Genomic DNA, 15,698 nt, shown 5'->3' on the forward strand with positions numbered 1-15,698 from the left:
TAACACCTCAGATTTCTGTAAAATATTTAGGCAGTAGTAAGCAGGTCAAGCATTACAGTACTGTCCTCATTTTACAGATGAAAAAGTAGGATCAGAAATGAACTTCCTGCCTGGGCGCGGTGGCTCATGCCTGTAATCCCAGCACTTTGGGAGGCCGAGGCAGGTGGATCACAAGGTCAGGAGTTTGAGACCAGCCTGGCCAATATGGTGAAACCCTGTGTCTACTAAAAATACAAAAATTAGCTGGGTGTGGTGGTGGGCACCTGTAATCCCAGCTACTTGGGAGGCTGAGGCAGAAGAATTGCTTGAACCTGGGAGTCTGAGTTGCAGTGAGCTGAGATCGCGCCACTGCACTCCAGCCTGGGAGACAGAGTGAGACTCGGTCTCAAAACAACAACAACAACAAAAAAGAAATGAACTTCCTTCCCCACAGTGGGCAGAGTCCGATGGGATCTGTTTCCAGACATTTAGTACAGTGTTCTTTCTGGTCCACCCTTCTTCCTCTCACTTGGCATTATTTTCATCGAGCCTGATGCCTAGAGGAAAGTCCTTTGACAGCTATATGGCTTTGGAGAGTAAATGCAACTTGCCCTTTTGCTCTCTGATGTTCTTTGTCTTTCTGTAGCCCGAGGGAAGAATGCATCTCTGCCCAAACCCTGCTTCTGCAGCTCCTCCAGAGCTGCTTCTCCGTGCTGCAGGGAGATGTACTGGCTGCTTCTGAGGAGGAAAAGACTCCAATCCAGAGCCCTAAAGGAGTAGAGGCTGCCAAGGAGCTCTACACACACTTGTGTGATGGTAGGGATTTGGGTTTTTTCTTTAATACAACCCTGTGTAGGTAGCCTGGAGGGCCTCTTGCTATAGAGAAGAGGGCTGTCCTATGATGATGCGAGCCACAAAGGGATTGCTGCTGTGGGAATCCCCCAGAAAGGGATTGCTGCTGTGGGAATCCCCCAGAAAGGGATTGCTGCTGTGGGAAACGAGTGTTTCCTCTGATGCTCTTTTGAGTTCAGGATTTATTCCTTCCTCAACTGACTTCTCTTCCTCCTGGTTTCAGATCTATAGCTGTGTTATGTTGAGAGTCATTACTGTCATACTATTGAGCCTTAACTTCAACTAAGTCACTGAGATGAGGTAGATTGAGGGGGAGTGAAACACGTGGCCATCTGAAGTTATATTTAAGGCTTTGCCAAGTTGTGTCTCAAAAGGACAGGGAAGTAATGACATAAAAACCGATACATACAGTCTTTGTTTTAGTTAAATGAAAGCAAATAAAAAATAATTTTTTATACTGCCTGGCCTGTACAGAAATACTTCTTCACGCTGGTATTAAGTACAAAATGGAGAGTAGTGAATTTATAGGCTAGTTATAGCGATGTATAAGTGAATAGATGGAATATATGAAAGCTGATGCCATTGTTCATTTTATCAGTGGTAGACAAGGTGGATGGAGACTCTGTGCCCATGGAGATACTAAAACAGGAAGTCAGGAATACCCTTCTCAATGGGGCTGCCATCTTCTTTCCTAATCGACAGACCCGACGGAACCATCTCTTCACCATGATGGTAATTATTACTAAAAGTCTGGATTCAATGTCTGAAGTCTGTGAGGATGAAATTTACTAGGCTTTGTTATCTCTGAATATATTGTCTGTTGCAACGTCCCAGATGTATATTAATATTATATGTCTTAGATATAGACAGATATCTAAGGACATGGCAGTCTGCTCACAGTGGGATGACACATATTCTGAATCTGTGTTTCATGATCTGATGTCTCACAAAGTGACAGGGTAGTCTCCTTCATCTTTGTGACTTGCCTACAACCATCCTTTCTTTTCAACATTTTACCTTTGTATTATAGGCAAATTCAAAACAAATACCAAAGCCAACTAAATAGTATAGTGAATGCCCTGTCCCCCAAATGTACCTGTCACCTAGCTTCAACAGTCATAAACTCACGCTAATCTTGTTTTACCTACAGTGTACCTCACCCCCACTTTCCCCCTTTCCCCACTGCCCATTATTATTTCAAAGTAACTTCCTGACATTTGATTCATAAATATTTCAGTATATATCTGTAAAACTAATACCACCAAGTTTTTGTGTTTGTTTTTAGATAGGTTCTTGTTCTGTTGCCCAGGCTGGAGTGCAGTGGTGTAGTCACAACTCACTGCGTTCTCTATCTCCTGGGCTCCAGCAATCCTCCCACCTCGGCCTCCCAAGTAGCTGGGACTACTGGTGCATGCCACCACGCCTGGCTCGTTTTTGTATTTTTTGTAGAGATGAGTTTTGCCATATTGCCCAGGCTGGTCTTGAAGCCCAAGGCTCAAGCGATCAGCCCACCTCAACCTCCCAAAGTGCTGGGATTACAGGCGTGAGCCACTCGCCAGGCCAGTATCACCAAGTTTTATTCCTCAAATGGTTCTTGTCACTCTCCTAGACCACTTCTTCATGTTCCTCAGACATTAGTACTCGGGGTGAAACATGCTTTTAGTATCTGTAAGCACTGTGTTACCAAATGGAATATCCTATGCAAAGATCCAGGTTTTTAATTCTGAAGGAAGTATTTCTATATGAAAATGAGTATGATACATGAAAAAATGTAAAACAAAACAAAAATTTTTCTCTCTAGGCCATATCAAAAACACCTAGATAGGGGAACTTTAGAGGTTCCTGTGTTACAATGATGGTAAAACACAGGGAAGTATAAGTATACCAAGGGGACAGATTAGAGAAATGTGTACAAGAAAGCAAAATTATAGGCCAATCTTACTTATGAACATAGTTAGAAGATCCCTAATGAAATATTAACTAACCAGTCCAACAACATATAAACAAAATTATGGCCAAGTTGGATATATGCTGGAAATCCAGTGATGGTTCAGCAGTAGAAAATCTGTAAATGAAATCAGAGAGGAAATAAAAAACATCACTAAATGCAGAAAATGTTTTAATAAGATTAAATTCTGATGATTAAAACAGTGAAACAATATGTTTTCATTAGCAAACTCAAAAGTAGAAGGAAACTCCTTTAATCTGGTAGAGGGTATGTATCTAAAACCTACAATAAGCAATGTATTTGATGGATCACTGGAAGCATTCCTTTCAAAATACGGAATAAGACAAGGATGCTCACTGTCATTGCTTCTCTTTGATGTTGCATTGGAGGGCCTGGCTAGTGCTGTAGGACAAGGGAAAGAAGTGTTAAAAATAATAGAAAGAATAAAACAAATATTTGTTTTGATATGATTATAGATTACTTTTTATTGTCTGTGTAGTCAAGCAACTAATAGAATTATTTAAAAGAATTTGACAAAGGAAACTAGATACAGCATTTTAAAAAGGCGTTTCTAATGCAACAACCAATGAGCAGACATAAGAAAAGTGGTCTGTGCGATGCACAAAGGCCTATAGAAATAAGGGAGGGAAGCCGAGCATGGTGGCGCACGCCTGTAGTCCCAGCTACTTGGGAGGTTGAAGCAGGAGAATCTCTTGAACCCGGGAGGCAGAGGTTGTGGTAAGCAGAGATCACGCCTCTGCACTTCAGCCTGGACAACAGAGGGAGATTCCGTCTCAAAAAAAAAAAGAAAGAAAGAAGGGAGGGAATAAAAGAAGCATAAAAAGTGTTCCCTGATGGCAAAGGGCTGCAATCTAATTGGGGACACCTGCCACAAGGAAAAACTTATTCCATATGCAAGAGGAGAATCATGTTAAGGCTAAGTGATTGCGGAAGGTTTCAAAGAAGAGGAAGGAGATTTGTTTGTGTAATTCTGGCTATATATAAAATTTGTGTATCAACTTGAGGAATCACTTCTCACATTGTGAGTTACATAACCTTTGACAGCATCAGCTGACCTGACCCACTGGACTGTGGGTGGGTCTCTATGCTACTTGTTTGGTGCAAGTATTTACCAGGTAACTGAGCAAATGATTAATTTCCTAGCATGTGTCCTACACAGAAAATAGAAACAGGACATATGACTTTTTGAATGACATTGGTGTCTTCTCATGCTGAGAAGTTAAATAGCACTGCCAACCTTTTATATAGTGCTAAGTGATTCTCTCTCCATCAGGTACCTCCTCAGTATCTTCAGATACCATACCCTTAAGAGATGTGATTGCTCTTGGGATGGCATGTCCAATGGCAAAAAGTATATATCAGCTGGGCGCGGTGGCTCACGCCTGTAATCCCAGCACTTTGGGAGGCAGAGGTGGGTGGATCACCTGAGGTCAGGAGTTCAAGAGCAGCCTGGCCAACATGGTGAAACCCCGTCTCTACTAAAAATACAAAAATCAGCCAGGTGTGGTAGTGGGCTCCTGTAATCCTAGATGCGTGGGAGGCTGAGGCAGGAGAATTGCTTGAACGCGGAAGGCAGAAGTTGCAGTGAGCTGAGATCGCACCATTGCACTCCAGCCCGGGCAACAAGAGTGAAATTCCGTTTCAAAAACAAAAAACAAACAAACAAAAAAAACAGTATATCTCTTTTTGAGGTCATTTCCCTAAGCAGGAAACTTGAACCTCCTGTTGACTTTGGCAGTGAACCAAGTGCACCTACCACCTTGTGTTTAGATGGGTGGTTCTGCTCCATCTTAGCACTTGAGCAGGTTTTAGTGGGGTGCTGTGAGGTAGTCTGCTGGCCTGGCGTTCCTCATACTTGGGAACAGTGGGGTGGTGATGTTTCATTGCTGCTCTAGGTCTCTGGAATGTCATGGACTAGATTTTCTGAATATACAATTTCTGGTTTTCTAGAAGAATGTCACCGAGCAGGAGCACAAGCAGTCCCTGCAGCTCACTTTCCGTTCACTGTGCACGTATTTTAGGTAAGTTGATTGTTCTTTTTAATTGTCAGATAACTCAAATCTTTGCAAAGTTGTTTTCTTGAGCTCGCCCTTCCTTTCATGTGCCTTCGAAGTAGTACTTCCTTCCACTCAGTTAGAAAGCCGAGTTTCTGTGGGTGACCCAAATAGTGGTAAAATAATAATCTTGTTGACAGCCCAATCCAGTTCCCATCCATTTTAAGACAATTTCAGATTGAGCCCGTTGAGGGTCTTTTTGAACACTGCAGTTTCCAAGTGATGTTTAACAACAAAAACTGAAGCCAAAGGAGTGTAGGGTCCTGTATTCGTATCTACGTTAAAACCAGCTACAGAAGCCCAGAATGATAGTTTGCAGAAGGAAGTGTGCTGGGAGGGGAGGGCTTCAAGATTTTTGCCTGTTTCAGCTACCAGAGAAGCTAAATGGGCCTGTAGGCTTCATTCCTAGAGGTATCGACTCTTGAAGGAGGAAGGGAACTAATATCCTGAGTGACTGCCTGCAAGTCAGACTATACCTGGTATGGATGCCAGACTTAGAGGGCTGTCTGTTTAAAATGTGCTCAGGATCAGGTAGCAAGGATGCTGAAAGGGCCTGGGGCTGTCCTGTGAAAACATTTGAAGACACAAGGAACATTTAGCCAGGACTTTCAAGCTAGCAGTCGTGAGATGAGGTGTATTTCACATTGGTGGCCAAGGTGATTTATTCATCAGCCTTTTACCTCAGGGTCTTTTCCAGGACTGGAGGATTTGTGAGTCTGTGCTAACGGAAGCACATGTGGACGGACAGCGACACAGCCCCAGCTAGTTCCACGGCCTGTATTCCCAACCCAAACTCCTCCCGTCCCGTGGAACTGACACAAACCTTTCTGCACTCTGTTTTGGAATCTTTTAAGATAGTATAAAAATCTTTCTCCTGAAGCCAGGTGTCATGACTAATTTGTATCCTTTCAGTGACAAGGATCCAGGCGGCCTTCTGCTTTTACCTGAGAAGAACGACCTGGCCAAGATGAACATCAGTGAAGTCCTGGCGGTCATGGACACTCTCCTCTCTGTTGCTGCTCGAGAGGTATCCAGTGACTGCCTCCCTGTTTTCTTTGTCTCATGCTTGTGGGGGCACATGATGTGGCAGTCTCTTGTGCCCCCCTTTGCCTCTTTGCAGTATGAATGTACTTTGTTGTGGTTTTTTCTGTTGTGTTGTTGTTTTGAGATAGGGTCTTGCTCTGTCACCCAGGCTGGGATGCAGTGGCACAATCACAGCTCACTGCAGCTTCCGCATCCCAGGCCTAAGCAGTCCTCCCACCTCAGTCTCCCCAGTAGCTGGGACCACAGGCACACACCACCATGCCCAGCTGGTTTTTAAATTATCTGTAGAGACGGAGTCTCTCTGTTGCCCAGGCTGGTCTTGAACTCCAGGGATCAAGAAATCCTCCCACTTTGGCCTCCCAAAGTGCTGGGATTACAGGTGTGAGCTACTGTGCCTGGCATGAATGTACTTCATTACTTGACCCTTACAAATGATCACAAAGGTTTCCCAGCCAGCCCTTGCCAACGAGTGAGGGCATGTTACGGTTCTTGGTAGTCAGCAAACAATAAAAACTCAGAAGTGTTTGATAATACTTCCTGTGGAAAAAGAGGAATGGATTTGTATCGAGTCCCCTTGTAGTGGTTGTCAGTGAGCCCAACACATAGTTATGTGTTGTTAGCGGTGTGAATTTTCAGGAAAACTACTTGGACTTTAAAAAAGAAATTCAGGGCCGGTCACAGTGGCTCATGCCTGTAATCCCAGCACTTTGGTAGGCCAAGGTGGGCGGATCACCTGAGGTCGGGAGTTCAAGACCAGCCTGACCAACATGGAGAAATACAAAATTAGCTGAGCTAATTTAATTTTTAATTTAAAATTAGTTCCCTTTCTACTAAAAATATAAAATTAGCTGGACGTGGTGGCACATGCCTGTAATCCCAGCTACTCGGGAGGCTGAGGCAGGAGAATCGCTTGAACCCGGGAGGCGGAGGTTGTAGTGAGCCGAGCTTGCTAGGCAACAAGAGTGAAATTCTGTCTCAAAAAAAAAAAAAAAAAAAAGAAATTCAGATTTCTTAGCAATTTCGTGGACTAATCAAATCTCAAAGTATATTATCTTTTTTCTGTGTTAATGATTTTTTTAAATTTGCCTTTTTTTAAAATATAAGGGATTTTCTTTCTTAAAATGTAGTTTATGCTCCAAATGGATCAGTCACTTGGGATATTTGACAGAAAAAAGATTTCTGGATCCCACCCTAAGCTACTGATTCAAGATCTCTAGGGATAGGGCATAAGAACCTGCATTTTTCTAAGCACCCCGAGAGATTCTAAAGTGATAGCACCCCTGTACTAGGAGACCAAGAACTACCTCTTTGGGCTAAACGTGGGAACCAGAGAGTTGGAGGAGATTTTGTGGTAGACTAGTCCAAACCACATCCTTGAGGTACCTAATGATGTGGACTTCAAGATAACTTCTTTTGTGACTGATAACTTATCTTGTATCTTTTGACTGAACTTAGTGTCTTTAAATCTCTTATATTTTTGCGGGTGCCTTACTGGTTTTTTTTTTTTTTTTAGAGACGGAGTCTCGCTCTGTCGCCCAGGCTGGAGTGCAGTGGCGCAATCTTGACTCACTGCAAGCTCCGCCTCCCGGGTTCACGCCATTCTCCTGCCTCAGCCTCCCGAGTAGCTGGGACTACAGGCGCCCACCACCGCGCCTGGCTAATTTTTTGTATTTTTAGTAGAGACGGGGTTTCACCGTGTTAGCCAAAACGGTCTCGATCTCCTGACCTCGTGATCCGCCCGCCTCGGCCTCCCAAAGTGCTGGGATTACAAGCGTGAGCCACTGCTCCCGGCCTCAACTTTGTTTTTAATAAAAAAAACTATGCTCTATTTTTTGCTGTCACATTAATTTTCTCTTACTTTCTGCTTTCTGGCTTATTTCCAGACTCTTCTGCCCATCTCTGAGTCTTCCTTAAAAAACTCACTTCAGTCTACGGCTCATCAGTATGTGTTGTCGGCCCCAGTTAGCCGTGGCTCATTCAAATCTCCGTCCTTACTTCTGCGTTTCCCATACCTTCCCTTTCTTCTGGAGCTCATCTACATTCTACCTGTTTCTCAGATCCCTGAAGCCTGAACTGAGTTCTCCCCCTCACCAGTCTTTCTTCTGTTGTTACATCATCAGTGCCATTGGGCAGAAAACTTCAGCGTTCTCACCTGGTTCTCATAGGCATCGATTCTGCTCTGCATGTGAGGAGTGGGTAGGTGCTAGAGCCAGGACTGAAACTGGGGCCATTTGACTCAGAGTCTTGTCCTCTTTCCACTAGGTAAGATAGGCCAGAGTTATTTTAAGATGTACGTGGAGAAATGAGATAGCATTTGCCCAAGGGAATTTCGCATAATCGTATACCATTTGGAGATCAGATATGTGTCTTTTCTTCTCTTTCACTTACCTGTGGTACAAAAGAAGTTACAGATATCATTGAACCTCCTTGCTAGAGATGCAGCTATTAATGTGTTTCCTTGAATTATCTTTCAGTAAAAGACACTTATGGTTATACTAAAGAGTTAGGGTTCAATTAGGAAAAAAAAATTAAAGGTGATCAGAAATGTACCTGGTCTGAAATTTTTCTCATGAATCTGTCAGATTCAACAAATATCCACTGAATGCTGTGTGCTAGGTCCTGTGCTAGGAACGGGGGATACAGTGATTTTAAAAAAGCACAGTCTTGAGGAGCAAATATGTAATCAGGTAGTTGTAGCAATGCAGCAAGCGTCTCTTTTAAGGACTAGACATTCCCAGTATCTTTGAGTCCATTTCCCTCCATCCACATGCCTTTTCATGGCTCACTCTCTTCCTGCCTTGCCAGACGTAACCATCATCCTGAAGTTTATGTTCACCATTTCCTTGTTCTTCTTTCTGCTTACTCCTACATAGCACATCTGTATTGCCTGGGTTTTACCTGTAATGGAATCATATAGCATACAATCTTCTGAATCTGGAGGTCAGATAACCCTTCAAAGAAACTTTTGAGAACAAAGGTGATGGTTAGAGAGCCATAGAGGCATGAAAAATTATTTTTTTAAGGTGGGAGAGGTTTGATTAAAGGCTCGAGGGAAGGAGCCAGAGAAAGGAGATTTTAAGATGTAAGAGAAAGAAGAGATACCCAGTGGGGTAAGGTTCCTGAGGTGGTAGAAGGAGATGTCATGTGGAATAAAAAACCTTTGTAAAGGTTCCGAAAAGCTGGAGGGAAAGAGGGGAGTTTTCGTAATACCATCTTGCTTGGTCACTGCTGGGTTGAAAGGTGTTTCATGACTGTTTTCCATAGCTATAGTTTGTTTTTGCTGGTGACAGCTGCTGCTTTAGAGGATGCTCTTGGCTATGCTCTGTGAATGGCCTTGTCATGAACACTTTCTGTTTGTTTCCTCCCTTGTAGTGCGAACTGTTAATGCTCAGTGGGGCCCCAGGGGAGGTTGGCTCTGTGCTCTTCTCCCTGTTCTGGTCCGTCCAAGGCAGCCTGCTATCCTGGTGCTACCTGCAGCTGAAGAGCACGGACTCTGGAGCCAAAGATCTTGCTGTGGACCTTATTGAAAAATGTGAGTTTCAATATAAAATCCATGAAAACAGATGGCGTTTGGGTTTTGACTCTGAGTATGTTCTCTTCTTTAGTAACTCATGCATTGAGTATGCATATGGCTTTCTTCATTACGATTCAGATTCTTGGACTGGTTTGCTCTAATTAAAATAGAATTCAACAGCATGTCTTTTTGTCCAGAGTTTCCTGTCTGAGCGTAGTGGTATGCCTAAGTATTTCTGTTGTAGAATTAGATCATTTCACAGCCTAAACATTGCTTTTGCAATCATATAGCACTCTTATGTGATGTCTCACTGTTCAGGAGAGTCTATCCCTGTTTTAAAAAATCAAGTCATCTAAAAATGAAAGTCTTGAATTTTAAAAATGTAAGGTGTGCGAGCATTGCTGTGACCGTTGCTGATTACTGAGAATAATTAGATTCATGTTCTTTAAACTCACAGGAAATTATATGAAACCCAACGGGTGCTGACAAATTACACGTGGAAAATTTAGTACCATCAAACTTGGTCCCAGCAGCTGTGACGAAAACACTTATATTGGGTCCTGCCACCTAGAGCTTGGCCTGTTAGATTGGTATACCTAATGCATGGGCTCATTGTAAACAGAAGGAAAAGGAGAGGCTGACAGCTGGGTTAGTCAGGCATGTAATTTCACTTCTACAAGTGCTCCTCCACTTCATCAAAAGACAAAAAAAAAATCCCTTTAAAAGTAGAGTCTTTTACTGAAATCCGCACTGCTTCTTCCTCCGAGAGGAATCATTAGGATGGCACTTGATGGCCTTGTGGTCTTCGCTGTGGAATCCCCTCTGCAGCTTCTGGAGTCTCTTTATTCTTGTCCGTGGTGATAACTAAGCATGTGACATTTCTGCCGTATAATATATTAATTATTTTCTTTGTTTTGGTAGATGTGGGACAGTTTCTGGCAAGCATGAGAGTGATTTTGGAATCCCTTTTGTCACAATATAATGGAAAAACCATAGTAGAAAGATTATGTAATTCAGTATTTTCAATGGCAGCTCGTCAACTGGTAAGAAAAACTAGCAGCTATTTGTAAAGAACCGGAAGGGGGTTGGGGATCTGCATCCCCAGGCTCAGCCTAAGGTGGATGCTGAGTGCTTCATCCATCTTCCATTAGGTTATCTTCCTGCTGGACTTCTGCACTTTAGACATCCCACACTGCGTACTCTTGAGAGAGTTCAGCATCCTCACAGAACTCCTGAAGAAGCTCTGTAGTGGCCCCGAAGGAGGACTGAGGAAGGTAACTTGAGTTGGCACTTGAGCCACCCTGTGTTCTCTCTCAGGAGTGATGGGACACACTTAGTGAAGTGGACCACGGACTGCAGATAGGCACAGCTGAGGAGCCTCTAGAAGGCTCCCTTGATTTTATCAGCGGGCTTGCCAACAAGGCTGAATGCCAGCCCAAGTTGATGTGGCCTGGTCAGCGTTAGAAGGGAGACACAGAGAAAAAGCTGTAGAGATGAACCTCATCATTTTATAGTTGATGAAGTTATATAAAAACCATGTAAGTGAATGACAAAATTAAAGTCTAGAAGAGAAAATGTATGTTGAAAGGCAGATTAGAAGGTTTTGTCTTTAGCAGAAATTTCTCCCTTACTTAATTTTACATACAGAATGTTTAGTCACTGTCTTGTGTGAGCTTCATAACAACTCTGTGGCAGTAGAAAAGGCATTTATATTTAATAGGTAAAAAACCAAAGCCCCTGCCGCCCTGCTCAAAAAAAAAATAAAAGGGTAGGAGAAGAAGGGAGAGTAGATCCAGATTTGCCAGTGTCCCAAGTAGGAATGTGAGGTCTTTAAACTCCTCATTCAGTATTTTTTCCACTGGGGATTCACATTGGTGATGATTTGTAAGTAGTTCTGTCATAGTTAAAAGGTACAAGCTGGTCACAGTTTTTGTGTGTAATAAAAGCACATCTGCTCGGCTGCATGGTGGATGTGTGTTGATCTGTCTGTGAAGATGGGAATGTCAGGTTTGTCTTCGAGCCCGCCTGCTGGTTTGTGCAGGGCTATCAAGCCCGTCTGCCGGGAGCACTGATAGAGAAACAGTCTGCTGCATGTGGCTAGGTGTCGAGTGATAGAACCTTTCTTTCCCCCGGCTCATTTGTTATCATAGCTGGATGTTGAGACCTGGCAACAGGAACAGCCTGTGGTGTTACATACATGGACTAAGGAATCTGCCCACAACTATGAAAATAATTGCCATGAGGTATCTGTCTTTGTTAGCCCAGGGGCAACCTATTTTGAAGTGGAATTCGATGACAGGTGTGAAACTGAAAAAAGGTAAGACCTCTATGTTCTTTCACCCCCAAGCGGTAATAGGTCAACAATGAGAGAAGGAAGCTAATAGAGGTTATGCTTTCACAGGTATGATTATCTGGAATTTACCGACGCTAGAGGTCGGAAAACACGCTATGACACAAAAGTTGGCACTGATAAATGGCCCAAGGTGAGTGATAGTCCCAGAAAGAGGTACCTACTTCTGCACCAATGCTTTTCCTTTTGTCAGCCTTCAGGGGGCAGTAGAGGTAAGGTTTTTGAAGGGAGGGAGGCATTTATGTTACACTTTTGTGAAAGGAAGGATTTATATCCGAGTTTGACCAGCTATAGTCTGTCACCTGTTTTGTAAACAAATTTTTTTGGAACACAGCCATGCCTGTTTATCGTTTATAGCTGCTTTGGCACTGCAGTGGCAGAGTTGAGTAGTTGCAGCAGACAGCGTTGCCTAGAGTAGATGAAGAGCTTTCATCCTTGGCAAGAAGGGCTGATGGGTCTAGGAGGATGGTCCAGACCATGTGATGGAAACCAAGAGTCTGCCTCACAGTTAGAGCTGCTTGAGCTCTTGGGTTAGAGGTTTGTGCTGCCTCAGACTGTTGACCTGCTCTCCGTGGTCAGTGGTCTTGGCAGGAGCAGAGGCATGGAAACGTGACCACTGGCTGAGTAGGTAGTGGACAGATGGTCACCCCAGGTGTAGAAAGCTGAGCAGCAGTATTCTGCCAACTCTCCTTCTTCATGGGGTGTGGCTGTGCACGGTCTGTTTCCGTCACCCCCTTGTACGTTTCTCCGTTAGTCATTTTGGACGTGTGGAAATAGAGATCAGTTTTAAACTGAGATGTGTCTCATCATGAAGAGCATGCTGATTTCTGAAGCACTCCTCCTGTAATCTGCCTGACCACATGATTTCTGTTCGTCTCTAGAAAGTGACCTTCAAGGCCGGTCCTCGGTTGCAGTTTCTCTTTCACTCTGACAGCAGTCACAACGAATGGGGCTACAAGTTCACCGTCACTGCCTACGGCCTGCCCGATGTTGCCGTGTCTTGGGGGCTGGATTTACAACTCCTTGTCTCCCGGTTGATGGGACGCCTGGCTTCCCAGTGCATGGCACTCAAGTCTGTGCATCGTAAGTCCACATCCCTGTTCCTTCCCTTCTTACAACCATGGTGAAGTGCAAGATGCGTGCTTGCCCTCTTGTAGGTCGTCTCCACTTAATGGCAGGGGGTTAATAATACTCCCTTTCAGTTTCCTTTAAACCAAAAGAATAAAGTGTCCACTCAACACCATTGTCATGAAGCTCTTTGCCTTAGACTTTGGAACATAGCACGAAGGATCCCATGGGTTCTCTGTCTATGGAGGATAACGGCTTTTTTTTGGCAACATTGTCATTTTTTTGTAAGTAGGTGTAGGTATAGTCCAACCAAAAGGCAGGAGTATAGAATAAGTTGATTGCATATCCTTTAAATGTGTGAATATTTATGTAAATATATGTAGATATGTGACTATGGATTTTGTTTTAAAGTGATTCATTCAGGGCTGAGCAAAGTGGCTCATGCTGGTAATCCCAGCACTTTAGGAGGCCAAGGTGGGAGGATTTCTTGATCCCAGGAGTTCAAAACCAGCCTGGGCAGCATAGTGAGATCCCTGTCTTTACCAAAAAAATGTAAAAATTAGCCAGGTATGGTGGCACATGCCTTTTGTCTCAGCTACTTGGGAGGCTGAGGCAGGAGGATCACTTGAGCCCGGGAGTTAGAGGCTGCAGTGAGCTGTGATCATACTGCTGCACTCCAGTCTGGGTAACAGAGAGAGACTCTGTCTCTTAAAACAAAAGGAAAAAGATGTGTTCAATTTAGTTATTTATTTAATTCTTCCAGGGAACAAGAATTGCAGAGTAAAACTTTCTACTGTATTTTATTTATTTATCATTTCTTGAGTTTTTCCAATTTTAGACGTAAAATACAGAAAAATTACATAGTGGAAAAAAAACAAAGGAAAATAGATCATACTTAATCCTAACACTCAGAAGTAACTAATTTTTTTTAATATTTCTCCAAGAAAGAAAGAAATAACTATTAGCATTTTTATTTCCACCTATTCTTTTCTCTATACCTATTTTAAACACATGTCTGCTGGATATTTATCATTTGCTACAGAATTAAGTTTACAAATTGTGAATGTTTTTCCATAATTAAGTGTTCCTGAATGGCCTCGTGTTATATGCCAGAAATGGTTCATATCCTGTTTTCAGCTCACTATAAACAGATTAGTCATTTCAAAGGTACCTTGTAACTGAAGGTGTTCCACAGAACCGCAGTATTTCAGGACTTGCTGCTTTAGTTTAATCTGTGATATGTGTTTACAAAGTATCACAATTACATTCTGGTACGTGGGTAAATTTTCTCTAACTTTTAATAGTATCTGTGTTTTTTTTTTAACCCTTTCTTTCTCATTTCAAAGATTCTCAATATATTAAGGCAAAAATAGAACTCTCATATGTCTTCTTCTCTTTCTAGAGTTAGGAAGTAACATGGTAGTACCTCAGGCAAAAATGGCATTAGTCCTAAGCTCCCCGCTGTGGAAACCTGTCTTCAGGCATCAGGTTTGTCCAGAGTTGGAATTAGAAGCAAGCTGGCCCACTCACCCACACCGGAATAGTAAGGAGGTATTTACTCTTCTATTCTCTTTCTATTTAGACTGGAAACTGCCTACAAGTATTTATTAGTTTAAGTTATAAACACTTGTGTTTCTATCTTACTACCCGTATTAAGCAGTTAGCTCCTTGAGGTCAGAAACTATACCTTGTTAATTTGTTAACGCCACTGTGTCCCACAGGGGCCAGTGCGCAATATGTGTTCAGAAATACGGAATGTGTGACTTAGATGAAATGTAGGAGGTGCTCAGGAAATCTCTGTTGATGGAGTTATCAGGCAAACAATTGAGTGTACTTCTAGTGCCTGCTGAGTCAAGCTTTAGAGGAATGATTTGTGCTATACCTTTTGTTCTCCTTAGAATTACAGCACATGATTTAGGTGCATAAGATTTTAAAAACTAAAAAGTTTGCCCTGTCTTTATTTTTCACCTCTCCTTTCCTCTATTTCTGTATTCTACTTTTCTTCCTTCCCCTCCCTGTCCTGCCCCATGTTATTTAGTAGTTAATTGCCAAATCCAGTGGCTCTTCCTCAGCTTCTGTTCTCCTTGCCTCTGTTAAATTTGGCTCCTTCAGACCCTCTCTTCTTTGGATCCATGCTAGTCCACTGTCTTCTCTTACATCTGACTGCCCACCTGCCTCCTTCATTGACTTTTCATATTCCTCCTTCCCTAAAGGGTAGGCTTTATTCAGGCTTTCTTCCCTTCCCCACGGCCCACCAAGACTTCATCCTCTCCACTTTCTTCTCCTGTCACATTGCGGCACTAATTCCTAATATCAGTCTCCAGGTCTGGTTTTCTCCCCGCTCCAAGTACCTGTTTCCATCTTCCTGTGAGGCATTTCCATTTAAATGTCCTGACGCCCCTTAACTCAGAAGTGTAAAACCAAAGACTGGTCACTTCTGCGATGGTCATTGTTTCCCCAGGCCTGAAGCCACTGCTCCCCAGCATCCCCTGTCCTCACCTGTCTCCCCATTCCTGTCCAGTCAGCTTGCAGGTCCTGTGGATTCTTCCTCATGATGTTCATCTCTGTCCTGTCCTCTGTCTGCATCTTTATCCGGGCCCTCATTCGCACCTGCCTTATGACATTGGTACCTACCAAGTTTTTTTTATAATCACTGCATTATCTTGTCATTCCACTGCCAAGCACCATTAATGGCTCCCCATTGCCCACAGGGTGAAGTCTAACTCCTCAGTGTGACAGTCAAGGCTCTCTGCAGTCTCCTTTCACCTTACCTATCTGACTCTAGTTCCCATCACTCCCCAGCTGAGACTTCAGGCCAGGTCAGTCTCCCCACTGACTCGTAACCTCTGCTAATGGTTATGTTCCTCA

General features: G+C 43.2%; 1 protein-coding gene across 4 annotated transcripts in view; it reads left to right on the forward strand.

Moving 5' to 3' along the window:
* The window catches only part of ZZEF1 (zinc finger ZZ-type and EF-hand domain containing 1), a 136,151-nt gene that overhangs the window by 53,506 nt on the left and 66,947 nt on the right, over window positions 1–15,698 (forward strand). For all 4 annotated transcript variants that reach the window (XR_004026947.1, XM_030799531.1, XM_030799532.1 and 1 more), the window contains exons 15-25: window positions 626–795; window positions 1,430–1,563; window positions 4,751–4,821; window positions 5,767–5,881; window positions 9,271–9,430; window positions 10,334–10,455; window positions 10,564–10,686; window positions 11,563–11,729; window positions 11,814–11,895; window positions 12,644–12,845; window positions 14,233–14,381. Coding sequence is in view for 3 of the 4 variants with exons in the window: in XM_030799531.1 (XP_030655391.1) it covers window positions 626–795; window positions 1,430–1,563; window positions 4,751–4,821; window positions 5,767–5,881; window positions 9,271–9,430; window positions 10,334–10,455; window positions 10,564–10,686; window positions 11,563–11,729; window positions 11,814–11,895; window positions 12,644–12,845; window positions 14,233–14,381 (1,495 nt within the window). In the remaining variant the exon portion in view is untranslated. The remainder of the gene's footprint in view (window positions 1–625; window positions 796–1,429; window positions 1,564–4,750; window positions 4,822–5,766; window positions 5,882–9,270; window positions 9,431–10,333; window positions 10,456–10,563; window positions 10,687–11,562; window positions 11,730–11,813; window positions 11,896–12,643; window positions 12,846–14,232; window positions 14,382–15,698) is intronic.

The sequence above is a fragment of the Nomascus leucogenys genome, chromosome 19 (genome assembly GCF_006542625.1).
Source record: "Nomascus leucogenys isolate Asia chromosome 19, Asia_NLE_v1, whole genome shotgun sequence".
NCBI lineage: Eukaryota > Metazoa > Chordata > Mammalia > Primates > Hylobatidae > Nomascus > Nomascus leucogenys.